A 26,509-nucleotide genomic window follows, 5' to 3' on the forward strand; every position below is an offset into this window, starting at 1 on the left:
TGAAAAAGTGCGTCTATAATTTGCATCACCCTGAAAAATGGTTTTTTGTAATTTTCAAAAATAGTACTTCGAATTTTAAAGTTTTGTCACCAACAATGTATTTCGAAACTTAAATAAAGTATCATATCAAATCAGTGAGCTTCAAATCGAAATAAGTTTTGAGAAATGTCAAAAATTCACGTGCGTCTATAGTTTACATCAGGACTGTACTCCAAATATTTGCGAAAGCTCTGACCAATCAAGGGCGTGAATTCTGCGCGTGGTCATTCGCGTGAATAATCAGTGCATTTGGTTTGCCAACCTGAAACTAAGGGTACAGATCCAAATCCGTCGATAAACTTACTAACAGTAAGTAAAACTTATACTATAGTATATTTGGACTCGAGAGTCATTTCGCCAAAATCTTTCGAATCTAGTTGATCCTATTTAATCTTGTACACACTATCCTTTACAACGATTAGTATATATGTGGTTTTGCCCAATGCGGTGGTATCAAGCTTTTGGATTGGTTGAAATTCGACATGACGTTATTTGATTGGCTCAGGCGGTTCTTTAATCGATTCATTCGATTCTGCAGAGGCTTTCGAATTGATTTGACAATAACGTTACTTGCAGAGTTCTTCGTGCGTGATTGAATGTGCTATGTGTTAATCCAGAAGTACGATCTTGCCGATTGGGTTCGCGCTCAAGGCTTAAACATACCGGTATACTTCGTATACCGAAGTAATGTTATAGGAGCGTTCAGACATGCAAATATTTTCCCATTCCTAGGATAGCGTTAAGCTTAGGGTAGCGGCACTCACTTCGAATTTCGCAAAACATTGTTCAGGTTGTCATGCAATGGTAAATCCCGTCCGAGCGGGTGAATTTGAAGTTTGAATACATCCAACAGTGTACGATCCCACAGCGCGTTAATACGATCGTACTCGCAAGGCAATGCATCCCCCTTCAGTCTCATTTTCAATTTCACCACACAAAGAACAATCAAGATGGCCCGAGTGATCCAAGTGATTTCGAAGAAGCTCCATGCGTTCTTCACCGTTGCGTTGAAATCAACGGTCCCCATTGTTCAGACGTCAAACGAAGTGTGCGTTTCGAACGAGTGGCGTTGTGCCGAGTGTTTTCACGTCAACAAATCGTACGGCGCTGAGTGTGCAAAGTGCAATGCGGAGTTCGATGACTACGACCACCAAGGCCTCGACGACCTGCTTTGCTAAGCGAAGGCTGTGGCAGTGGTAGAAAGTAAGAAATTACTTCACATTTGTAAATTGTCCCTAAATAATTCAATACCAGTAACAAAACTTCAAAAATTCGCAAGGGAGTCATTTATGTGAATATCTGCTGATTTATGTGTGGTTAAAATGCAACGATTTGATTGGTCAGGATGGTAAACACGGATGTGGACGACAAAGTTATTCTACAACCCAATGTCAGGTTGTGCAATTCAAACAGTTAAGCACTAACTAAAACCGTGAATCTATGCATTTACATTTAGAGTGATAATAACACGCGTTAGGATACTTAATCTTACATTCTACCTTCAAACACAAAGATCATTGGTAGTGTCCTTGGCCCTTGTCCGAGCCTAAATCAAGTCGAATTTCGGCCCAATTGGTAAAGGCAAAACTGAAACTAGGGCGATCACACGCAACCAACGCCAACCTGATCCCACCTGTCTGTGCAGCTTTAGCTGGCTATGAACGATGTGCCCTTTGACTCGGATGCACACTGCCACTTCCCATTTCCCAGCAATCGAAACAATCACAACCATGTTGCTAGCCCCGCGCCTCCTGTCACGGAAAACTTCCCGACCTGCGGCTACCGCAACCAAGGCATCGGCCCCACCATGCTTCTGCTTCAACCTGCCACATTTCCCGTTCTCGACGTCCCTCCAGCCATCGAAGAACGTTGATCAGAAGGCATCCGCCATGGACCAAATTCCGCCTGCGGTCATGTTCTCGGGCTAATCAACGTCGCGCAACCCACTGGACAATCGAATCCCAGTATGACCACCAACTAGATTAATTTAACGCGACTTTGCTCCTCTTCCTTCCACACGAAGAAAGTGATAGGTTCTACCTAATTATCTCTACTTCTAACTGCTAACGTTGATGCTGGGGTTTGGAGTTTGCCTCATGCCTCGGCGATACAGTACCAGTGCTGCAACGTGGGCGACAACTACATACCGAACGCCGTTCCGCATTACTGGACGTGGCAATGATTCCATCACCTAGCGCATGTGAAGGTGATGCTGGCACTGAAATGTGCGTTACATAGCGTTCGTTATACGTATACTGACTGTACTAGCATCATATGTGTACGTACAGTACAAAAGGATATTGTGAACTATGTATCGCCCAAAATAACATTGTCAGAAATGTTTATTCATAGTTTGACCGGTATTGGGAATTCAGGACTAAAAGATCTCTTTTTTTTTGCGTTGTGCTCGTGATATCGATGGCGCCTCCCAGAATTGTCATCTGCGGCCCTCCCGCCGGTGGCAAGGGTACCCAATGCGAACTGCTCGTGGACAAGTACGGCATCGTGCATCTTTCCACAGGCGACATGCTCCGGACGTCGATTCAGGCAGGGACCGAAATCGGCTTGCATGCAAAGAGCTTCATGGACGCTGGTGAACTGGTTCCAGACGACGTGATCATTCGCGTGATCCTCCATCGCTTGGAAGAACAGGATTGCGCCACCAAGGGCTGGCTCCTCGACGGCTTCCCCCGCACACGCGTCCAAGCCGAGGCGATGCTGGCACACCAGATCGTGCCCACTCTCGTGATCGTGTTGGACGTTGCCGACGACGAGGTCGTTACGCGTATTTCTGGCCGACGAGTGGACCTGGACACAGGCAAAACATACCACTTGACGTTCAACCCACCGCCGCCGGAACTCCACGACAAAGTCGTCCAGCGATCCGACGACACGGAGCTCACGATTCGTAATCGGCTGGCCAAGTACCACGACAACTGCGGCACCGTCCTCGCGACGTTTGAGGCCACGTCCAATATCTTGATCGTGGACGGAACCAAACCCAAGGATGAGATCGCCGCCCTCGAATTCGCCGCCGTAGATGCTTCTTTGTCTTTGCAATAATACAGTCTGGCATCGGGGAATAAAGTCTATTGCGTTGGGCAATGCGGCAGCCATATGTGCTCGTTTTTCCACTTTGTGTGTTAGATAGAACTACACTTGTGAGAGCTGAAGTCCGATGGCTCGATAACACGATGGTGCTGGAGTTGGTAGTAGGCATCCCTACAGCCAACTGGGTCTTCACAGGTACTACCCAATCACTGGAGAACGGACCACACCAGTGACGGTAACGTTACTACGGATTGATGTACCATGTCTGTTTATAGCTGGCCAAACCTCAACCAAACATACAACGTGCGTACATAGGACAAGGAGCCACCACACATACACGTTATCGCGAGGTGGGCGGTCACCTCCCCACGCGGGACAGCACGTCGTTGCTGTCGCGGTCGATGCCGGTGCCGATCAATGGAAAGGCAAAGTACGACCGTTCGTGCATGGGGTGGTCGGGAGGGGGTCGGTATTCCGCGGGCACTTGGAGCACAAACAAGCGCCACAGCTTGATGTCGAGTACGTAAAACTGCCCCTGTCGCTCCACGCACAGCACGCCCGTGATGACAGCGGACGCCTTGTCTAGGTAGTAGCAGTTGTTGTACTGCCACTTGTCGAGCGCAAAGAGGTACCTGCTGCTCGTGGACAGCAGCATCGACATGTGTCGTCTCGTGTCCTTCAAGCGCGGACGGCGGAGCCTCTCGACGGCGTAGCACAGCGCCATACTCGCCAACGACATTACCACCAATTGGGTGAATCGGCCGACGCTGCCGACGTACACTGTGCCGGCGGTGCACTCGGACTGGAAGTCCATGCTTAGGATGATACAAGATCGATGGACAGAGACCGAATGCGCCACGGGCACCGCCATGGTGAAGATGACGGCGACGAGCCACACCAAGATGCCGCACATGACGGCGTACGTCGTCGTGTACGCCTGCGTGAAGATAATGAGGACGTCAGTCACGACAAACACGAACCACCCGACTTCGCCTGCCGCGAGCACCAGTTTGTACCACGTGAGCTGGTTGGAGATAAACATGGTCATAGCTCCTAACGCCCCCAGCTGCGTCAGCTCCAGCGGCGCCGTGCTCAGCAGGCAGATGGCAACGATGCTGCGGAGAAACAATAGCGGCCGCCCGGACCAGACAATCCCCCCCACGCGGTTCATCTCGAGCATGTTGAGGCCCTCAATGTGCCCCCCGCTGGCCATAATAAACGCTGTCGCCAGCACCGCCACAAACGCCAACATGGCCGTGATGTACACCACCGACCCTCGAAAATAGAGCGCGACGTTGGCGGGGATCTCGAGGGGGTTGGGGGGCGACGACAGCATGACGCTGACGGAGCTCAAGAGCACGAGTTTGTCGTTGTCCCCCTCAAAGGACACCACCTCCCGCGTCCCCGTGAGCCACTCAAACGCATACCCCCACGCGAAGAACTCAAACGAGGGGTTGTCAAACAGCCCTAGCGTCAGGATCGTTCCTTCGGGGGCCTTGAACTGGAGAAATGACACGTTCAGGGCCGCGATGCTGGCTTTGGCCAGGCGCGCCCATGTCGCTATTCCACCCAACACGCCGTCCTCGTTGTGGTTCCAATACAGCGCTTGAAACTGAGCGACTTGGGTCAGCAGTTTCCGGCACGTGGCGGGGGTGCGCATGTCACTCTGGCACGTCCGGTTCACGTCTGTGGAATTCGCCGCTAACGTCGCGACCAAGCTCGTCATGGGGGTCGGATACACGGATTCGGTGAGGGAGCTGCACCCCCCGTCGACCCACAGCGACAAGATGGACGTACTTGTGGTTGACGTAGACTTGGGGCACATGACAGTGCCGGGGTACCGACTGATGTTGAGCCACTCGGGTGGACACGGCAGCCAAGTAGTAGCTTGGGGGAGGTTAGCAAACGCGCGCTGCGCTCCGTCGTCGTTGGCGATCACCGCGGCGGTGGCTTCGGACGCAAACTGGTACAGGTGGGCTAACGCGGCAGGACAAGGGATGTGGATGGCATCAATAGACCCGAACGGGCCCACCGCGCGTCGAAAGGCGGCGAGCGTCGGATCCAACGGCTGGCTCAGCACCAACGCCGACGTTAGAACCGTCTCCAACGACGTGTTCATAAACGAAAAGTTGGCGCTGGACGCGAGCAGACTCGTGCCGAAAATGGACGACGACGCACTCGTCACGGTGGCGAGATCCTTGGCTAGTGTCCAATATAGCTTGAGGGATGTTTCCATGCCCATTTGGTACACTGGTTTCGACGCTTGGATTGTCAGGGGGTATGCAATCCCGAACGCGTTTTGGATGTGAAATCGCTCGACAACGCCCAGCTTTTTGAAGTTTTGGTACTGGGTCGTGTAGTGCTCGATGCCCACCGACCGCCAAAGCGCGGCTTCGTCATGTAACGTGAACGTAGTACGGGCAGACTTGACCGCGTCCAGCCACGCCATGCCTTGTGCAGATTGCCGCAAGTCGTTTCCAATGGCAATGTCAAACGAACTCGCCCACCAGCACGCTGTGGCGGACTCCCATGGGATGTTGCGCAACGCAGACTCCAAGTATACGGCGCCATTACGTTTGTACCCGTCGCAGCGGCGTTGGCGAGCGCCCGAGTTGGCCATCGGAAACTGGCGCTTCAAGTCCAGCCAGCAGTACTGTGTCATGATTGACGGCACCTCGCACGCGTCCATGATCCGCAGGCCATGGATCGCATGTTCGATCGAGTTGACTTCGTGATATTGCACGAGCTTTGCATACAACGGACTCACCGAGATGAATGTGCTGGTCGTGTTGTACCGAATGTAGTCGCTGTGCTTGACGTCATCCAGCACACCGGTAAAGTTGTGCGGGTGGAATAGAAGCTGCTTGGAAAACCAGTTGCCCAAGTACGCATGGGCCCCCGACGCGTTGAAGTTGGCCCACCAAAAGTCGTTTGCCATGTTGCGTTCCGTAGACGCAATGTACACGATGCTGCCGGCCAACGACGACACCATGTACATCAGGCCAGCGAATGCGACCACGCGGTGAAGTTTGTCGAGCGAGTTCCAGACCGACGTTGGTGGCGGCGACGACGACGGGCGGAGGTCAATCATTGACGGACCCCGAAAGGCACACACGTGCTTCTTGCTCGTCGCGACCTCGGATTTGCGCTGCCGGATCAGCATCCACGCCTTCAAGTCAAACACGAACGGGGTGCGGCCAACGCGAAACGTAAGCAAGCCACACATGATGCACGACACCTTGTCAAAGCTCGTGAGTCCCCCCTCCTCGTCCGCCTTGGCGACAATGTCGTGGGGGCCGCTGTGCGAAACGAAGTCCAAGTACGACTCGGCGGGCCCTGAAATGAACAGCGTCATGACGGGGGGGACGTGCCGCTTCCACCGCCACATCCACGCCATGACATAAACGCCCAGTGTGCACCCCCCCTGGATCGCCAAGATGGTCGTGACTCTGTGGAACTGACCGAGAATGATGTGGCCGCTGTTGCACACGATCTGCTTGGCCATGATGAGCGTCGTGCACTGCCGTTCGACGTTCATTGACGCCTTGTTGGGCGAGACGATCTCCTGCACAAATACCAGTCCCCACGCGAGGCTACTGCTCACAGGCGCGGCGTAGTAAGAGTAGTCGTCCACGAACACGACTAAAAAGTCCTGGAGGACGTACACTACCCACGTCGCCTCCCCCGAGATGACGACGGCTTCGACGAAAGTGTACGGGGCCCACTGCAGCGACGCAAACCCGTGATCTGTGACAAAGTAAATGTTGGACGTGCTGAGTAACACGACGGCGGTCATGCCGCGCACGAAGAGGAAGATGCGCCCGACCCACACCGACCCCACGACCCGATTGAACCGAAAGAGGTTTCGTCCCAACACGTGAAAAGACGTCCCGGCGCCGAACGCGACCATGATCGCAGCCACCAACCCAAACACGACCGTGATGTACGTGGTGAGGTACTTAAAGTACAGCCCGGCGCTCTGGGGAATTTCCAAGCTATTGGGGGCAAACGACTGCGAGTCGTAGCTGCGGGACATGACGGTGGCGGTGCCCTTGTCGCCTTCGAAGCGCACCACTTCGCGGGCTTGGTGCACCCAGTCGTACAATTGCACCCACCCAAAGAATGTCCACAGGTCGTTGGCTTGCACGAGTGGCTGGCGCAGGATCGTCGTTGTCTGGTTGGACGTGTTGAGCCCGACTTGTACGAGGCTGATGTTGGCCACGTCGTCCGCCGCAGTGCGAACGACATCGACGAGGTCAGGATAAAGTGTATTCAACGCATGGTACAAGGCGGAGGCGTCGCGAAGGGCGTCACGACATGCGCCGGCCGTGGCATCGCACAGCGAACACACGGCGTACACCGTCGCCGGAAGCTGATCGCGAGTCAGCATCCCAAGGCCAAGGAGCGCGAACGCGGCACTGAACGGCGTCAATGTCACAGACAACGCTACACTTTTAGGCATGCATACGTCGTAGAAGCCAAAGCTTTCTTGCGGGACGACTTGGGGTTTTGCCGATATGCACATGGGATTCCCCCCGACAAACACAAAGTTGGGCGGTTGGCGCCACGATGGCGGCACCGGGTTTACCACGTACGTCGATAGGACGGACGCAGGGGGTAGCAGGGACGGATCGGCGAGCAGGAGCAGCGTCCACGCATCCCGGACCCCCGTCACCGCCGTCAGCAGGGCCGGTGGCACGTCGACATACTTTGTATCGATCGACCCGTACGGGCCAAACAGCGACTGCCACGCGGCGCTGGCGGTAGTGGGGGACGCCACACCATACCCTTGAAATTTCGAGTCGTTGACGGCTAACCTGGTCGAGGACCCGCGGACGAGTGAGTACTTGGCCAAGTACCCATAGTTGAGTTCGTTCCAGAACCCGTAGTACAGGGCAATAGACGTCCACGCCGAGCCCCGGTGGAGATACGGCATCTTTTTGACGGCGACGTTTTGCTGCATGCCGAGTGCGTTCGCCACGGTGATGGTCTCGTCAACGCCCGGTTGCCACGCGTTGTGCCACAAGAGCTGCCACCTCGGCACGCCCTTGCTCAGCCAGTACGTTACTTCGGTGGGGATGTCCACAAATGCATTTTGCACAGACACGAGCCAGGCCGCGCCGCCCGGAAATTCGCGCACACCAGAGGCAACCACAACGTCAAATACACCGTCGATGCCCCCGAACGTATTGACCATGGCGGACCACTCGACGTTTCGCAGCATCGCTTCGAGGTGCACGGCGGCGTTGTCGCCGTCGTTCTTCAGACACCGCGCCTGCCGGAGCGCCGTGTGCGCCAACTCGAAGCGCTTGTCAAAGTCTGCCCAGCAATACTGCGTGTACATGCGAACGTTGTTGGTTAGCGACGTCAAGTGCATGCCAGCAATCACGTCGGGGAGGTCGGTGGTCGACTGCATCATGAGCATACGGGGGTACACTGCGCTCAGCTCCATCGTCGTCGCTGCCGGGCTGTAGTCTTTCAGGATTGCGTTGTGCTTGGAAAACAAGTCGAACGCCACGTGGTTGGGTGCGTTTGCCAAGTGGCGGCTGCAGAGGTCGCCCAGGTACGTTTGGGGGCCTGTCGAGTTGAAATGCGGCCACCACATGTCGTTGGCCAAGCTCGGCTCGAGCATTATTACGTACATGCCACCCCACACGACCGTGAATACCAAATACACAAACCCCGCGACAGATTCTAACGCTTCCAGTCGGGACATGGCCGAGTCCGTTGGTCGGAGGACGGGGGTGGTCGTGGGGACAACAACTACGTGGCCAAACGGAGCGAGGTGGGTGTCATGGGGAAGTGGAGAGAGCGACGACGACGCAGCAACGAGCACTGCTTTCTTGGACATGGTACTAATGCTTGCACTGTGGCACGCGCCAACAACCGAAGCGTCGGCAGTTTCGCTTTAACTGCATGACCTGTAACGGTGGTGCCATAACCGATGTTCCAACGTTATACTAACGTTACAGTACCAGGTATAATATCAATAGTATGAATTATTAATACCGGTAATATTAATAGTACTATTACGTAGTATTAATACTAACGTCAGGACTATTAATGTACACATAAAGTGTCGGCATACAGTGCGGCACACTTCCAAACTAACAACCTTGTACTACGACTTTTAACGCCAACTTATGTACCAGTCAGCTGCAGTACCGACACAGTTGAGCTGTCAGTCGGGCACATCTCGTTGGACATGACTTGCTGTAACGTCGTGACTAAGTCTACAACTAATGACTGTGGTTGGGGTAACGTTACAGTCCAACGGGGCAGTTTCAGCTGATTGACATGCTGGTGAATACTATTATGTACATACCCTCGACAAACACTCGTACTATTTTGCGGCTCGACCATGTATCCAGAACATTCCCCCAGCACATCCAAGTAGGACCAAGCCATCTTGGTCGGGGTCATTCTTACTGCATCCACTACTACGGCCACTCCTTGTTCTGTCGTGTCAGTTTATCACTGGCCTCAAATGTCTTGTCGACTGCCTGCAACCACCAAATCGACACGGAAAGCCTGTGGCCACAAAAAACCAGCGTCGTCAATCTCTGCGGGGGGAGAGGGCTCGATGTGGCACATGAGTCTGCTGCTTGATGAGGCTGTTACGCGATCATCCTCTTACACTGGTCGCTACTGTGTGGCGGGAATAGTGTAGTTATTCCCCACCAGCAGGGAACAACCTTTCTGAGAACATCATTGACGTGTATTCGTATAGTAATTAGTAGAGTGACGTCAAGAGATCATTGATCTCGTGACTTCATTCTAATTACTACTACGTACTGTAGTAACGTTATACGAATAGTTAACGGGATACAGTACATGTTCCTAGATACAAAGCATGGTGAATACCATCGTGAGTGACAGCATTGCACTGAACCTGCTGGCAACATGGACGTCTGGTAAGCAGCTCTACGAATGGACGCAAGTTTGATGGACGTACTTAACTGAACACATGGCGTGAATGATTGCGATGTACTCTATTAAGTACGGTTTGGGTGGATACCCGTCCCGACAAAGTGCGAGCAAGGCAGTAACCGTTCATACGGACCTAAAAATAGGCAGAAAAATGCAGATGGGTATACTGAACCCAAGTGAAAAATATATTTGAAAAAAGAAGTCGTTGAAAAAAGGGGCTCATCATATGGGGATGCCTGCCTCAACACAACATCATTGACGCCAACGGCAGCAGCGGAAGTATCGCGCTGCGTCGAGACATCAGGCAGGCAGGCAGGCAGGCAGGCGAGCCTATTAATAGAAGCAGGTAGCATCGTCACCAGCAGCAACAGAGAATGGAGACTGGCGCGGACGTTTGGATTGCCGACCCAAAGGACATCTGGACGGCGGCGACAGTGGTGGGCCACCCTCATGACGACCGACTCATCGTTCAGCGGCCACATCTCACGACAACAGAGACGATTGAACTGACCAAGGATCGCGACGGGGTGACAACGAACGTCCTTCTGCGGAACAGCCGACTAGACGAAGAAGAACGGAACGAGGACTTGATCACGCTGCCGCACTTGCACGAAGCGTCCATCCTGCAAGCGCTGTCGAGTCGATACGACAACGATGCCATCTACACGACGATCGGGGACATTGTGCTGTCCATCAACCCGTTCAAGCGGCTGCCCCTGTACGAGGACACGACCATGGCGCAGTACGACGCCTCGCCCGACAACAAATTCTTTGAGGACGTGCTCCCGCCACATTTGTACACGATTGGAAAGCGCGCGTTCGTCGACATGACGCGCCACAACCGCGACCAGGCCATCTTGATCTCAGGGGAAAGCGGCGCGGGAAAGACAGAAGCGACCAAGATCATCATGAGCTACCTCGCCAACATGTCCAATGGCGGCAACTCGTCCGCGCAAAACAGCATCGAAACCCAAGTGCTACAGACAAACCCCGTCCTGGAGGCGTTTGGGAACGCCCGCACCGTGCGCAATGACAACTCGAGCCGGTTTGGCAAGTTCATCGAAGGTATGCACAGTGTATTGGGTTCACATTTGTCGTCGACATGATGGCCTCCAATTGTTATACCTCTTATCCACAATGTACGATGGGTAGTAGTTGGTTGTGCTACTTTTGTTATATGAGGCGTGACCTGTATTTCAATCGAAATGTCTTGGGGTCGACACCATCCACCGTTCAGAAAAACCACGGGGAAGTAGGTTCCTAGTTTGACTGTCGATGGTGTCGTCCCTTGTGTATATATATATCTATATATATATATTGTGCCTTTCAATCACATTTGCCAATGTTGGGTGATGATTGGCTAAAAAGAATGAAGGATGCATTCTGATTGGCTAAAAACAATGAATGGTGCCATTCAATCACAAAAATACATGTTTGATGTCCTATTTGTCGACGGTCCCGGCCGTTTGATTGGTGGCGTTGGTTGTTGATGCAACCAATCAGACATTTTTGGATCTTTTTTTTTTAATAGTAAAATGCACAATATATGTACTCTTAATAGATCGTGTACCGTCGTATAAGTCGTACATAGGCTAAAGTTGATTCTGGCGGTGTATATGTATATATAGTGCGATTCCACCACGCCAAGATCATTGGTGCCAAGGTCCGCACGTATTTATTAGAAAAGGTTCGCGTGGTAACCCAAGCTTGCCACGAGCGCAACTTCCACATTTTTTACGAGCTCGTGTCGACGGTGCTGGAGCTGAATTTGCCGCCAAAAAAGCAGGTGAAGAAGCTGCCGCCGCTGCCGGTAGCGTTCGACCTGCGCAAGAAAGCAACCGATTGGCACGTCCTGGAGCTTCAGTCGTACGACTTTGTCAACCAGAGCGGGTGCATGGCGCGGCGGGATAACGTGTTGGACATTGACCAGTTCCCAATCACGATTCAAGCTATGCTGGACACGGGCATGTCGTCGGGCGATGTTGAGGACGTGCTGGCGCTGGTCGTGGGCATTCTTCATGTCGGCAACATCGCGTTCGAGTCGACGGATGACAACTTTGATCCGGCGATGCGGTGCGCGACCGTGGCGCCGTCGTCCGCCACCGCCGTGGCCGCCGCCGCCAAGCTACTGCAAGTACCCGCCAAGCAACTCACGTCAGCCCTGACCAAGCGGTCTATTACAACCCACGGCGAAGTGTTTGTGATGGGCTTGAGCTTAACGCAAGCCAAACACACGCGGAATGCACTGGCGATGGAGGCATATCGGTCACTCTTTGAGTGGCTCGTGCGCCGAGTGAACACTTCGATCCATCCCCCCCCTTCCCCCCTCGATGAGAACCCCACCCCACGGTCGCATCGTACGGATGACCACCACGAACATAACCGGATGATTGGGCTCCTCGATATCTTTGGGTTTGAAATCATGGCCGTCAACTCGTTCGAGCAGCTGTGCATCAACTACGCGAATGAAACCCTTCAGCAGCAGTTCAATTCGTACGTGTTCAAGACGGAGCAAAAGCTGTACGATGCCGAGGGGATTGCGTGGGAGTTCATCGCGTTCCCAGATAACGTGGCATGCCTCGACTTGTTTGAGAAACGACCGATGGGGCTGTTTTCACTGCTCGATCAAGAGTGTCGGGTGCCCCAGGGCAGCGACAAAGCTCTCGCTGCCAAGTATTACAAGGCATTTGGAGATCACCAGTACAACTCGCCCCATCCGATATTCATCGCAACCAACGCCGACGTTCGCGATGGCCGCTTCACGGTGGTGCACTACGCCGGCCCAGTCGTGTATGATGTCGACGGGTTCGTCGATAAGAACAAGGACGCGCTGGTGGAATCCGTGGTCGAGTTGCTCCAGAACTCGCTTAGCTCCATCTTGGCCGATATGTACGACCCCGCCAAGAACAACACATCGACCAAACACACCAAGCGAAGGTCAGCACTCAACTCGACCATCGGGTCGGTGAACGTTGCTGACCAATTCAAGACCCAACTGACCGACTTACTCGCGACGATCGACGGGACCGCGCCCCACTACGTCCGATGTCTCAAGCCCAATGACGTCAACCAGCCCATGCACTTTGATAGGGTGCGCATGGTGGAACAGCTGCGCAGCGGCGGCGTCCTCGAAGCAGTCAAAGTCGCTCGAGCTGGCTTCCCCGTCCGGCTCACCCACAAGGAATTCCGGTCCAACTATGGGCGCCTTGTCACCCCCCTCACGACCCCCGCGGTCGCCCAGCTCGTGCAAGCCGACGCGTTCCCAGTGTTGAGTGAATTCCTGCATGTGTGCCGCGCCCTCTCGGCTCCCCACGGGTACGCTGACGTAACAGCAGTAGTCTATACGAGTATTTGGTTGGTGTGTGAAACACATTCTATGGGTGTCTAGGGCGTTTCAGTATGGGTTTATTGTCCTGATCCCCACACTATGGACTTTTGATTGGCCAAATCTATCAATCGATTCGTTTGTTTATATGCAATACCTATCGTCCAGTGTCACACTAATTTCAGTATCCCACACTAATTCGATTTTGTATACTTGGTCGACGAGTGGCTACTTGTCTCGGTTTTGATTGGTGTCGATCGATTGTCTGCTGATGATATATATTTGGTGTGCTGTTGCTCATCCACTCCACTATCGAATCGACGAATTCACAATATATTAATATTATTATGTACTCTTATAGGAACGATCTTTCAACTGCCACCACCAATAGCCCGCCCCAGCACCACCCAGCCCACGTTAGCCTTGGCAAGACCAAGGTATTCTTTCGCCGCAAAGCATTTGAAGACGTCGAGACACTTAAGCGGCGGGTGTACACGACGTCGGCCGTCCAGGCCCAGCGCCTCGTGCGGGGCTTTCTATGCTTCCACGCGTACCGGCGGCTCCAGCATGCGACGCTGTCGGTGCAGTGTGCGTTCCGCCAGCATGTCGCATACACTCGGCTGCAGCATCTCAGGCAGGCCAAGGCGTCTGTGACACTGCAAAGTTGGACCCGCCAAGTGCTGGCGCGCCGGGCGTTCGAACACCTTCGGTACGCGGTGGTGGTGCTGCAGGCCAAGCACCGTCAGATGGTCGCCAAGGCGGTCGTGCACGCCCGACGACAGCATGTTCACGCGGTGCAAGTGCAGAGACTGGCGCGGGGGTTCCTCGCGCGGCGGCAGTACGCCACGGCCCGCCGTCACATCGTGGCTGTGCAATGCCACTGGCGGCGGCGACGTGCCCGGCGGTTGCTCGCGACGTTGCGCAGCGACTTTCGCAACGTCAAGGCACTCCAAGATGACAAGCGCAAACTGCAAGAGGAGCTCAAGCGAGTGGAAAGAGAGCTCGGCGACAAGGCCGCGCTCGAAGACGCGAATCGCAAGATGCAAGCTGAGCTCGACTTGATGCGAAAGACACTCGAACGCGTGCGGTCAGCCAGCGATTTCGATGCGAGGGACGACCTTGCGACGTCGCCGACGAAATCACTGGGAAGGGGGGGGGTCGGTCCTCCGCCTTCATCTCGGATGATCCGGGCACGCCGGCCGCCCATCAGCATGATTGCCACGAGCAAGTCCCGGTCCAACACGTTTGGTTCGTCTTCTTCTATGAGCTCGACCATCCACTATGTCCGCCGAGACTCGAAGCTCCTGACTCAGCAGTTCCAAGCCGATAAACTGCACGAAGAACGCATGATGGATGATGCCACAAGTAGCAACCCCCAACGCCCCCCCCCGCCCCCCGCGCATGTGTTTTCCGAGCTCATTCACAACGTCGTGAGCTTATTTGATAACCAAAGAATCAACCAAGTGCTGTCCAAGCCGCCATTGTCCAAGTCGCCCAGCAGCGGCAGTGGGACGCCTCCGTCGTCGTCTGTACGACCCCCGTCGATCCACAAGGGACGCAGTCGGACGCTATCGGTGGACCCCGAGGTGGCGATTCCTGAAAACCAGGACGAGTACAACTACGAAGACATGCTCAAGGAACATGGGCTGCTGCCAGTGAGCGATGACGTTCAAGAAGCCCAAAGCATCATGGAGCAGCGCTTCCGCGCCATGAGCTCGTCGTCACGCAAGCGCAGCGACTCGAGCTTTTCAGGTGTGACATCCTTGTCGGGGCGAGATGTGGCGCGGTGGAGCAAGGACGTTCGATGCAAGGTCTGTGTGTGTAGTAAGGATGATGATGATCCTGATGATCATGTTAGGAATGCGATTGCGAGTTCAACTTGTTTGTGAGGCGCCACCATTGCCGCCAATGTGGGTTTTCGTTTTGCTTTGAGCACTCGACAAGGCGGATTGCGCTGCCGTCGCAGGGGTACAAGGACCCTGTCCGCGTCTGCGACGACTGCTTTGAATACGTGAGCAACTTTAACGAACAGCTCATGTACCTTGGCGAAGACGAGATCTACGACGCGTAAACCAAACTGTGCTTTTTTAACAAGACTAATTTTAACCATGATATGCAGTGTGAATGGTCGGTCGGTTGTGGTGGCTGTCTGTCTACTACACCATTTTGCAGTTAAGTTAGCCGTGTGCCCAAGTAATTGGCCATCTGCCCGATGAATTATATCGGGCACACCACCAAATATATCGGGCATTCGTATATCGGGCATTCGCGATGTGCCCGATATAATTAGCCGTGTGCCCAAGTAATTGGGCCATCTGCTCGATGAATTATATCGGGCACACCACCAAATATATCGGGCATTCGTCGAATTATATCGGGCACATCGCCAAATATATCGGGCACATCGCCAAATATATCGGGCACATCGCCAAATATATCGGGCACACGACATCCGTGTGCCAAATTAAACGGGCACATGGCCTATTATATCGGGCACACCACCAAATATATCGGGCGCACAGCCAAATATATCGGCCATTCGTCCAACTTAACTGCAAAAAGGTGTAGTAGGTAGGTGTTCCATTGCAATATGGCAACTTTACGAACTTTTGACTTTGCCTGTTGTACTTCGAAGTAACTGTTACGAGACTGACGCTCTAGCGTTCCATAACATGTGGTTCTAGTATCGGCCCTCGCGGAGGAATGTCTTAAAAATGATAATCCAAACTCAATTAATCGAAGTAACTGTTACTTCGAAGTACTACGTAGTTAGTACCTACCGGTACCAGGTACTAATTGTTAATGGCAGAATGAGAATGTAGGTCGTCTTAACATACGGAGCACTACATCAGATTACAATGGGTCAAAGCCTGATAACGTTGGCCTATTTAGCCGAATTCGGACTCTCCCCATGTCATATAGGGATCATTTTGCAATTCTCACCAAGATGATGTGCAAGTTTGCCAAGTGTCCAGGGCCGATGGCCACGTCCGGCCGATGTGTCATGTGCGCCAAGCCAGGCCATCGCGCGTGTTCCACTGAGTACCTGAACAACTTCCTCGTGTCCCCTGCGGTGGTCGACGCCATCGTATGCTGCTCGCGGCAATGCGCCGACCAATTCGTCGTGGATAAGGGCGACTGGACGATGCGGGCGTCGACCACCGTGTCGCTGTCCGCCGACCCGGACATGTCGATCCCAGAAGACGAAGCCATCTACAACTACGACGACATGCTTCGAGAACACGGCCTGGCGCCGCCATCCGACGACGTCCAAGCCGCCAACGCCCTCGTGGAACAGCGATTCCGGACCATGAGTGCGTCGTCCGGCCGGAAGCGAAGTGACTCGAGCTTCTCCATTGCCTCGTCCATGATCAGTCGGGGCGCGGCTCGCTGGAAGAAGGACAAGCACTGCAAGGTACGCCACCACCCATCATGCATGCACTTGGGTGATGTTTGATGTTGTTCTGTCAGGAATGCAACACCGAGTTCCACCTCTTCCTTCGACGACACCATTGCCGCCAATGTGGATTCTCATTCTGCGCAGAACACTCGGGTCTCCGTATTGCGCTGCCGTCGCAGGGGTACAAGGACCCCGTCCGCGTATGCGACGACTGCTTTGAATACGTGAACAACTCGAACGAACAGCTCACGTTCGTGTGCGAGGACGAAGTGTTGGAACCATAACATCCATATTATATTCACATATATACAACATTTACTCTTTGGGTCAACTACCTAGTATATATACAGCCCCACCATTCTCGTCTTCTGTACGAGCCGAATGGTCACTATACACTATACGTATTAGCCTAGGCTACACTTGCAATTGTAGCATTCTTTTATATTATTATTTTTATGAAGAAAAAGACAGTACTTAAAAGAAGTTCCAGCTAATTAATGTTTTATACGTAATATTTTGAAAATATAGATTTAATAATTGGTTCAATACATGTACGTAAAGTTAACTTACAATCATATATCACACTATTGACCGAACCACTCCTCACGACACATTCTACAATAACAGAACCTGTACGTACATGTTTCTAGCTAAGTCCAGTGGCTACTGTCCACACAACACAAAACTACTGTACATCCGTCCATGCTTTGGCCGTCTAGCCGCCGCCTCATATAGCATATATGTGACAGGGCATACAGTAGTATCCTTCCAGTGAATTGTCGAGCTGACGTTATTAACGCACACACGAACGTTAGTGTCATCATCAGCCTATTAACGAAGCTCAAGACTGGTATCCCGGTAGGGTTAAAATGGATCATTATAAAAGTCTTCTAAACGAAATCCATGCGCTGGTGCTGCAGCTCCACCCACGTCGTGAACTCGTGCAGGGAGATGACGCCGGCGTGGTGTTTGTCCAGATCTGCGACAAGGAGTTCCCACTCCGCCGCGCTTAGCCGAATGTGTTGGCCAGTGCAAAACGCATCGAGCTCGTCCAAGCTCCAGACGCCGTCGCCGTCCTCGTCGGCGGCCGCGAAGAGGAAGGCGCAGTTCGATACGTCCACCGTCTTGGCGAGGGCGAGGAAGGAGGCTTTGGCACGGCGACCCACGCACGCGTTCACAACCGACAGCACCACCAGCCCCGACCCCGTGACCACCGGCAAGTAGACCGAGTCGTGCTGGTACACGGACAACGTGAACGTGCCGGTAAACAAGTACAGCAAACTCCGGCCAAAGATCGAGTCAAGAAATGTGGCGATGTTGTCGACGACGAAGCGCTTGCAGTCTGTGAGCACTTGCCACGATGATGTTTGCGATCGAGGGGCTTCGATGAGGACCAGCACCAAGCCAAATACCACCACCCACAAGTCCAGGATCATGTACACGGCAGCTTTGCCATCTGTTGTGGATTCACGTCTAATAGTGGAGTAAGGATATGCAATAAAAATATTATAGGACTTTGAACGACAAGAACGCGTATTGTGGAGTGTTTATATATTCTAAACTGGAGAGCGATATGGAGAATGAACATTGACAAATGAACGTTACAGAAGAATTGAGCCAATCACATGGCAGGAAACCATCATCAACGTTTAATTAGTGTGTGACTTCATTTAGTGTGATAGCAACCACAGGCCATAAGAGTCCAAAATTGGGGTAAAACACGACCAAAATTGGGGTAAAACACGACCATACCTGTCGTGGAAGGCAGCGACGTTACCCACGACTCCAGTGGCGACTGTGAGCACCCCCATGAAGATATTGACCAGTTTCAGGACCGACATTGGTTTGTCATGACTTGATGGGACGATATTCGTGATGGGGGGAAGGGGCTACACATGCTAGTGAGTGTTGTCAGAACATCCATATGTGTAGCAATGGCCATTCACATACATACATGGGGCGTACCCTGATGCTACTAGTGATGTCCAGTTGGGCTTGAGACCACCACAAGTGCAAGTCTGAGAAGGACACGGTGTTGGAGTTGTCGATATCGAGGTCTCGCAGGACAGACTCGAGCAAGACCACGCCAATCGGCCAGTCGCATGCAACGCAGAATCGCGCGAGTCCGTCGATGTCTAGCTCTTGCGCGTTGTCGACGTCGGCAGTGTCAAAGAGCCGGCGGAGGTCGGCGGCCGATTCGATGCGGGTGCGCATGACGTTGAACTGGTGGGACGCGAGGCTGCCGAGCGCGATGGCCCAGAGGCTCACGAGCGCCGAAAGGAACCCCGCGGCGCCGAGCACGGCGTTCTGCCACGTGGCTTGCACGGCCAGTGTCATGGCCAGCATGGACACGAAGAGCAAGAAGGCGCCGCGGCCGGGGACGGTCCCGACGAGGGGGAAGTGCGCCGCCACCGCGTTGTGCTTCTCCACAGCTGAAATTTTCACTTCCAACGACACGATCAGCAGCGAAAAGAAGACGACCCAACCGCTGGCGACGACGAGCACGAGCTGGCCCGACACGAGATTCAGCACGATGGACACGAGTGCCGTCAAGGCGACGAGGACGGACGACACGAACAAAAGGACGCGGAGACTGCGGGGGGCGCGGCGGACCCACCGAAGCAGCCGACGGCCGTGGGCTTTGGTCGCTGTGAGGGCTAGCTTGGTCATCATGGCATCGCGGGAAGGAGGCGGCGATATGTCGGAGGCTGGGATGGTACCTACACCGCAACGGACATGACAAGAGACTCAGCAAATGAAACTTGTATATGGTTGGTTGAATTGAAAGGAATGTGGTATAGATGCTAGCTACTACATATGCATCGAGCGGCATGTTCTCAAAAAGAAGAAGAAAAGGGGGCGTACCGTAGGTAGGCTCGGGATGTTGAGAGTCCGGGCCAACGTCCGTACTATATGACTGGGACAACGAAGATGCCGACACGCTCTTGGTGGAGATGGCAACCGACAGCGGCGTCGATGTCGATTGAAGCAACATGTGCACGACGGTCTCGATGCCCCGAGGGGACATGCCCTCGGTGGTTTCCACGACGTGTGTGACCAGTTCCTGCTCCTTGGGCGGCAGCATCCGGACGAGTTGGCGCCGCTCCTTGTCGGACAGCACGTCAAAGAAGGCTGTGTGGAGCTTGACGGCGGTCGCGGGCTGGATCGACGAGGACGTGGCTTCGTGGAGGAGCTCTTGAGCCAGGGGAGCCATCGCCGCCAGCGCGTTGGGGGACAGCGTCTCGACGAACGGCAGCATGGCGACGACCTCTGGCGGGAGGCGACTGGTCAGCACCGCCTGGGTGGCCTTGGTCAGCGAAGTGTACACGCCAAGTAGCGCCGCCACGCTGTGGCCGCGGTCTGCAGCGAAATCAGCCAGTCCTGTGGAATTGGGTTGCAGCAACGACGTCAGCAGATGCATGGCAGCGGCTTGGTCGGTCACTGGAAGTGAGGCGGTCCCTTGAGCGATGTCGGCCACCGCCTCGGGATGGTCAGTCGCGAGAGTAGGCACTGTTGCGTGCAATTGGGATGTCCATATGCTTGTGTCGATGGCGCGATGGATGGAAGATGCCGCCGTGTCTGAAGACTCTGACGATAGAGTGATGGGCACGACGGTGGGAATGGGTGTGGTCGTCGTGGTGGAGGGATGTTGAGTCAGCACATGAAGTACGGCGGCCATCTCCGACGCGACATCCACAAACAAGTCAAACACCATGTGCGGAACGAGGTCCTCCGTGACAAGCGCCGTTGCTTGCTCGAGCGTTTGCGGAAATCCATCGAGAACCCAACCGCGGCCAGCACAGTCGGCGGCATGGAGTCGACTCAGTTGAATGGTACGGATAGTAGTACCGTCGCTTCCATCACTTGTAGGAAACAACATGTCCGCAGTCACATGCACAACTCCATATCGAAGTGCGAGGCTTTCGCATAGCGTGCGCCGCCCGTCCACTGTCGACCCAACCACGCTCCATCGTGGTGGAATACCCCTCATCTTTGTCGTCGTGTCAACCATTTGAGTAATCTGGATAAAAGTACAACCGTGCTACAGTTTTGTATCCGGATGACCATTTTTGCCCAATCATTTACTGCGTAGTACAGTTCTAACTGCAAATCGCCACATACATTATGTGTCTAGGGTAGGACCAACAATGATGGTCATTCCAATTGGTTTAACGGCGCAAACGTCATGCGATGGATGGGAGTCGCGCCGTGCTTGTGAATCGCAGCCATGTGCATCCTACGTCGAGTTCCTTAGTATCACTCTAGGGACTTAGGGAGTTTGTTACCTGGTGCCATATCCCTTGTGCTGGGCAAACCCGTACTCTGGCCACTGCTTGTCGTACACGACCATGAGGCGGTCTCGAGTGACCTAGGCAGTCCTTACCACGTTATTCGGCCAATCGACCAGTTCACGAACATACCTTGGCAATGATGGAAGCGGCGGCAATTGCATACACTTTGCTGTCGCCCTTGATGACACACTCGCCTTGGATAGACAGAGGCGGCATCTTGTTGCCATCGATCAATGCGTAGTCGGCTTGCACGGTCAGCGCCTCCACGGACTTGGTCATGGACTCCAACGTTGCCTAGGGAATTTTCTTTCCATTGGCATTTGATCTGAAGATAGTGTTGGCCATGGGCAAGTGACCTGCAGGACGTTGATTTCGTCAATGCGGGTATGGCTATTCACCTGCATTGGGATATTCTTTTTCGTAAGTATGAAGTCACGTTCCGACGGGATACGTACATGGACTGCATATTGAATGCCTGGATGCGTGGTCAATTTCTCAAACAGCAGGTCTCGCTGAGCTTCGTTGAGCTGTTTGCTGTCGTGGATGCCGTCGATCTCGACCTCCAGAGGAATCCAGCATGCTGCTGCGACCACAGGACCGGCCAATGGACCGCGACCTGCTTCATCAACACCCACCACACATGAAAACCCTTTTTTGTAGATGCGCTGTTCGAACTCGCGTGACAGCGTGCCTCGCTTGAACGTCACCGGTGCCACCTCGCCTGCTTGAGTTGCAGTGACGGTTTTGGACTTCGACAGGACTGGTGCTGCTCTTGGCTTCTTCGTCGAGGCTCGAACAACGGTGGTAGCATTCTTCACTTCCTTAAGTATAGAAGGAGTCTTGGATGGTGTCGTGGCGCTCAGCAGCCGAGCAGATCGGCGAAGCGGTGCGGCGGAGGACGTTGCTCGCATCATGCAATTTGAAAGAACCCATGCGCAAGATTTGATTGGAGGACACCAAGTATCAAACTCTAAATAGTGTATGGAGTTTTATGACTGAAAATAAACAGTGCACTTGACTGTGAATAAGTACAGTACAGTACTATTAATAGTATAAGGAGTACTATAGTACTACTAGTACGTACTAGTACTGCCTCTGTTTTGCAAATCTTGCAAGCAGTTTCAGATGGGATACTTCCAGATCTCTGATTGGCAAAAGGATGGGTGTGCTTCGTTCCTATTGACAAATCCATTATATACAGTATTAGGATTTCAACCAGCCACTTTCCAATTCAAAAGTATCAGACAGAAAATATTTTTGTGATACAGTACTAGTAGTACTGTACTGTACTGTAACTGTGAAGTTCCATGCAATACAGTACACTTGACAATACACTGTACCAGTAATATGTACTTACTATGTACTACGTAGTAGTACTATAATAGTACTTCGAAGTTCATTCAGAACGTGCATTTGAAACAAGCCCAATCCACCAATCAGGATTGACCATCAAGCAGCCCGACTCTTCACAGCACAAACAGGTTACTAGTAGAAAAATCATGTCGAGGGATTCCACCAACACGTTCCCATCGCCGCCGTCGACAACACTAGCGTCATCCTTGAGCAAGTTCGGACCACTGAAGAAGTCTACCATCCTCTTGCTGCTTGAACACGAACACATGGTCGCCCATGTTTACAAGATGGCTCAAGAGCGAGGGGTCATTTCCGATGCAGATGTACTCCAAGCGATTGCCAAGCACACTCGTCCACACGACGTGCAGACAAGTAGTTCACAAGGTCAAGCCCACACCACGCCTACTCGAAACTTCGACGCGCTAAAGACATCGACAAAGCTGCTCTTGTTCGACAACGAGCATGTGCTCGCCGAGGTGTACGAAGAAGCGAAACGCTGTGGCAGCATCTCCGACGAAAAGGTGTTGGCCATCATTCGCCTTCGATCGTTGCCGTCGTCGCCGTCCCCTTGACGTTTATCCCTCCTGCCATGATCATCGATTCCGTTTGTATGTACTCCAACTCCCTCTCCCCGTAGTACATATTCACAGCTTAGACCAAGGATGTCGACTGTGGACTGGTAAATAGTAGTAGTACTACTACTACTGTAGTCATCACGAGGATTTTGTACGATGTAAGCAAACGTATTTAAAACGATTCTTCGCCCAGCGAAGAACTGGACCGCAACTCGTACAAGTCGGCTTCCACGCGGCCGTTGACTCTTTTTTTGAGGTTGGTGATGCGTCGCTTAAGCTTGGTCACGTCAACGTGACCGCCACGCTCTTGCAGCGAGTAATGTGTGTGGCTCTTGCCTTTTCGGATGTTGTGGATCGTTCGCTTCATGGATGATTCGTCCACGTCTCCCAGCTTCATGGCGTCCCCCCTGTCGCCTTCTTCGTGCAGTAGCAAGCACAGGATGTTGGCGTGGCCGTACGCGGCAGCCAGGGCGTACACGGACTCGCCTTTGAGGTTGGTGTGATGGGAGTTCGCGCCCGACTCGAGCAGCACCTCGACGACCGAAATGTGGCCGTGGATCGTTGCCATGCCCAGCGGCGAGTTGCCTTCCTTGGTCATGCCCATGTTGATGTCGACGCCGCCGTCCACGAGGAAGTGGACCATGGCGTCGTCGCCGTTGATGGCCGCGATCAAGAGCGGGGTGATGACTTTGACGCCGCTCGGGCCCCGCACGTGCTCCACCACCTCGTCCACCGTGATGCCGCCGACGCGGCACAGACCTGTGATGATTTGGATGTTGCCGCCTTGGGTGGCCAAGTTGACCAATTCAAACAGGATCGGCGTCGTGGCCGTTTCCGACAAAATTGCTGCGAAGACCAGCCACCCTTGGGTCACCAACTGCTCGAACACGTCGTACGATCCTGATAAACAAGCAGCAGACAGAATGGACATGTTGATATCCTGTGTCGCGGGTTGAAAGCCCTTGTGCAGCAGACGCTCCACCGTGGTGGCGTCGGACCGTTCTACGGCATCGAGCAAAAGTTGGTATGGGTTCATCTCTTGGCTGTGAGTGGAGGACGAAGATGATGTGCGGTAGCTTCCCGGCTGCTGCTTGGGCATGTCATTGCCTGCGGTGAAGCTCCGTTGAAGTGCACGCATCGTGCTCTATAGGTTTCAAACTGTGTTGCCAATCCTAGAAAAGGCCTCCAATTCTGTTCAAATAGGATGGCTTGGAGTTCAGTGATATTCTACGGTATACAATTAGGCGGCAATTTTATATTTGTTCAAAGTATGACAAGTCTATTTTTCGCTCAAAATAATTCTTGGAACGAGTGGTTTGCAACACGATTCGTCGAAATTAGGTTTCCCCTTAATCAAATCAGGACTATTATCACCTGATCTTTTTCGAAGTAACATTAGCTGTTGCGTTACATTCACATCAGAACGTTGAACACTGTTTCGATTATTCGTGCAATTCCAGGGTAGAATCTACTACTCGGAGTATTAATAGTACTACCCGTACAGTTAATCCTGGCCAGCAAATGACCAATCACAATCTCCAATGATAATGATTAGTCGAAATTAACCCACTAGGATGGATGAGATTCAATATTGCACTCATGCGACACGCCTTACCTGGTATAGTGCCAATATTATCTATTTCTAAATTGACAGTGAACGACTTCGATAATTGTATACTAATTAGTATACATTACAATTAAGAGGTTCTGATGATCTCACACAAATCCATCGTACATTATTCAATTGATTTAACATTACTGGCCGAGAATTAAATTCACACAGGAATTACGATTTTTAGAAATACGCCAATCAAATTGTGTTGTAAAGCTCATGACTCAGAAAGTAGACCAAGCTGACCAAAAAATGCATGAATCATCGTACCTTTGTCATGGCAACAATGTGTATTTGTCGTACCTTTGCATCAAATGATTAAATTTAAACAATTTATTTACAGCATTCCAATTGTATAATATTAATAGAACTACGGAGTAATTGACATTTAATTTTTATACTTATATTGTATAAATGTCACTTTTTATACTTCATGGTGCAGATCAACGAAAAATACGGTAACGTTAACCTGGTCGGATGGGAGGTTTTCCAAATGAGAGATACTCTCATTTGCAGTAGAGCCAATCATACTCGAGTAAATTCGTATACTTAAGCCAATGGCATTGTACAATTACAAATATTTCGATTTACTGGGTTTCTATTGGCCCCTTCAAATGAGAGAAACTCTCATTTGCAGATTGGGGGAATAAGGATATTGATTCTGAGTATTTTATTAGGTCTTAACTTGAAGCTAGGGATGAGAAAATCTCTCATTTGCAGAATTGCATAGTGTTAACAGTAAGCAAGATCATTCTTAAGTATACTTGAACTAAGCTTTTACTCCCGTCCTAGCGGGTTAACGTAAAAAAACAGTTTACACACATTTACATGTTAACCAATTTAGGATAACTTTGTATTGCCCAATCACACATCGTTATTTGTTGGAGTCAAAACCGCTGTCATGTAATGCTAACCCTTCGTCAAGTTAGCCCGCTCGAATAGACCTCTTGTTCATTTAGAGCATCCCCATTTACAGTTCTATCCGGATTATTTACACTTTTGACAACCCCATCGGGCGACTGTAAAACACAGGAAACTGTATAATTTTACCGCGAGACTGCAAATCGGCCAGATTTACAGTTGCGACTGTAAAATACAGTTTTGACGAATGAGCCAATAACATGTTATCAATGGATAATTTTGTCCAATCATCGGTGCCCTGTGGTTGACGGAAAGCCAATAATCACTTTCCTTTGAGAAAATGGATCCTTCAATCGCGCTCGTTGCTAAAACTTCACTAAACTCGTCGAGTGCATCGGCAGCCCAACCAAAGACAACCTTCGCTGAGCAGTGACACAAGTTCTCAGCTGTGAATGACCGATTTTCCTTACTTCCATCAACCCGTTGCTTAGAGCAGTCGTCATTCTCAACCGCATCGTCTCCATGGTGAGTCCATATACCTGCAGTATAACGACCTTGTCCAACTAAAGCGCTGGTGAGCTTTGCTCCCCATTCTGTAAATTGACTTGTGAGACTGAAATACAGCAGTCACAACATAATCGAGCATCTTCAGCCCGACTATCCAGGTGCAGGTTGAAATGGCGGCCTACTATTGACTATATAGGGCGGGAAGGTGGTCAAGTATCTCAAAAGTGTGAATTCCACATCATCATCGTCGTCCAAAGCAAACTACTGTAATGCCTCCATGTTCATTTCCGGATAATGTTGTGATAATTATGCGGATTTTTTACCGTTTTACCGCTGGGATTGACGAAAATCAAAATACAGGAACTGTAAAACGGTATTTTACAGTCTGATTATATAAACTTACTGGTGGGGATGCCCTTACACGTTTCGAATGGTGATACAGTTGCTGACGGTAAAGCTGATGTTTAATTATACATTTACCCTCCATTTCTGTCGTTGAGTGAATGCTATGCAGTTCATCGAATTAATCATTCGTTCCATCGTTTTCACCATATGCTCAAATCT

General features: G+C 52.1%; 9 protein-coding genes across 11 annotated transcripts; 5 read left to right on the top strand and 4 right to left on the bottom strand.

The window, feature by feature from the left end:
* Positions 1-989: 989 nt before the first annotated feature.
* H257_02834 (hypothetical protein) lies at positions 990-1,912 on the top strand (the record flags this gene model as incomplete). The annotated part of the gene is made up of 2 exons (XM_009826654.1): positions 990-1,138; positions 1,780-1,912. 2 exons carry the CDS (start codon positions 990-992, stop codon positions 1,910-1,912), a joined length of 282 nt encoding a protein of 93 aa, XP_009824956.1.
* A 336-nt stretch (positions 1,913-2,248) lies between these two features.
* H257_02835 (hypothetical protein) lies at positions 2,249-3,102 on the top strand (the record flags this gene model as incomplete). Its single annotated transcript, XM_009826655.1, has 2 exons — positions 2,249-2,317; positions 2,392-3,102. The coding sequence occupies 2 exons, from the start codon at positions 2,249-2,251 to the stop codon at positions 3,100-3,102; spliced, it is 780 nt and encodes a 259-aa protein (XP_009824957.1).
* H257_02836 (hypothetical protein) lies at positions 2,373-8,941 on the bottom strand (the record flags this gene model as incomplete). Its single annotated transcript, XM_009826656.1, has 1 exon — positions 2,373-8,941. The coding sequence occupies one exon, from the start codon at positions 8,939-8,941 to the stop codon at positions 3,449-3,451; it is 5,493 nt and encodes a 1,830-aa protein (XP_009824958.1). The 3' UTR covers positions 2,373-3,448.
* A 1,453-nt stretch (positions 8,942-10,394) lies between these two features.
* Positions 10,395-15,416, top strand: H257_02837 (hypothetical protein; the record flags this gene model as incomplete). Its single annotated transcript, XM_009826657.1, has 4 exons — positions 10,395-11,085; positions 11,649-13,335; positions 13,707-15,156; positions 15,204-15,416. The coding sequence occupies 4 exons, from the start codon at positions 10,395-10,397 to the stop codon at positions 15,414-15,416; spliced, it is 4,041 nt and encodes a 1,346-aa protein (XP_009824959.1).
* An 871-nt stretch (positions 15,417-16,287) lies between these two features.
* Positions 16,288-17,076, top strand: H257_02838 (hypothetical protein). Its single transcript, XM_009826658.1, has 2 exons — positions 16,288-16,760; positions 16,817-17,076. The coding sequence occupies exons 1-2, from the start codon at positions 16,293-16,295 to the stop codon at positions 17,027-17,029; spliced, it is 681 nt and encodes a 226-aa protein (XP_009824960.1). The 5' UTR covers positions 16,288-16,292; the 3' UTR covers positions 17,030-17,076.
* A 493-nt stretch (positions 17,077-17,569) lies between these two features.
* Positions 17,570-20,787, bottom strand: H257_02839. Of its 2 annotated transcripts, XM_009826659.1 has the most exons (4): positions 19,611-20,787; positions 18,711-19,465; positions 18,498-18,634; positions 17,570-18,218 (listed from the first exon to the last, which is right to left on the bottom strand). In XM_009826659.1, exons 1-4 carry the CDS (start codon positions 20,755-20,757, stop codon positions 17,636-17,638), a joined length of 2,622 nt encoding a protein of 873 aa, XP_009824961.1. In that variant the 5' UTR covers positions 20,758-20,787; the 3' UTR covers positions 17,570-17,635. The 2 variants fall into 2 exon arrangements, with proteins under 2 accessions (XP_009824961.1, XP_009824962.1); XM_009826660.1 differs by lacking the exon at positions 17,570-18,218 and having other exon boundaries at positions 18,383-18,634.
* Positions 20,788-20,802: 15 nt separating this feature from the next.
* Positions 20,803-21,953, bottom strand: H257_02840 (the record flags this gene model as incomplete). 2 transcript variants are annotated; one of them, XM_009826662.1, is made up of 5 exons in its annotated part: positions 20,803-20,982; positions 21,032-21,114; positions 21,167-21,331; positions 21,394-21,435; positions 21,493-21,953. In XM_009826662.1, coding segments are annotated over 5 exons (833 nt in total), but the record flags the coding sequence as incomplete, so codon positions are not given. The 2 variants fall into 2 exon arrangements, with proteins under 2 accessions (XP_009824964.1, XP_009824963.1); XM_009826661.1 differs by having other exon boundaries at positions 21,394-21,450.
* Positions 21,954-22,517: 564 nt separating this feature from the next.
* On the top strand, positions 22,518-24,124 carry H257_02841 (hypothetical protein). Its single transcript, XM_009826663.1, has one exon. It carries the CDS (start codon positions 22,537-22,539, stop codon positions 22,960-22,962), a length of 426 nt encoding a protein of 141 aa, XP_009824965.1. The 5' UTR covers positions 22,518-22,536; the 3' UTR covers positions 22,963-24,124.
* H257_02842 (hypothetical protein) lies at positions 22,519-24,126 on the bottom strand. Its single transcript, XM_009826664.1, has one exon. The coding sequence runs from the start codon at positions 24,101-24,103 to the stop codon at positions 23,138-23,140; it is 966 nt and encodes a 321-aa protein (XP_009824966.1). The 5' UTR covers positions 24,104-24,126; the 3' UTR covers positions 22,519-23,137.
* Between the last annotated feature and the right edge of the window lie 2,383 nt (positions 24,127-26,509).

This window comes from Aphanomyces astaci, assembly GCF_000520075.1.
Source record: "Aphanomyces astaci strain APO3 unplaced genomic scaffold supercont1.5, whole genome shotgun sequence".
Lineage (NCBI taxonomy): Eukaryota > Oomycota > Saprolegniomycetes > Saprolegniales > Verrucalvaceae > Aphanomyces > Aphanomyces astaci.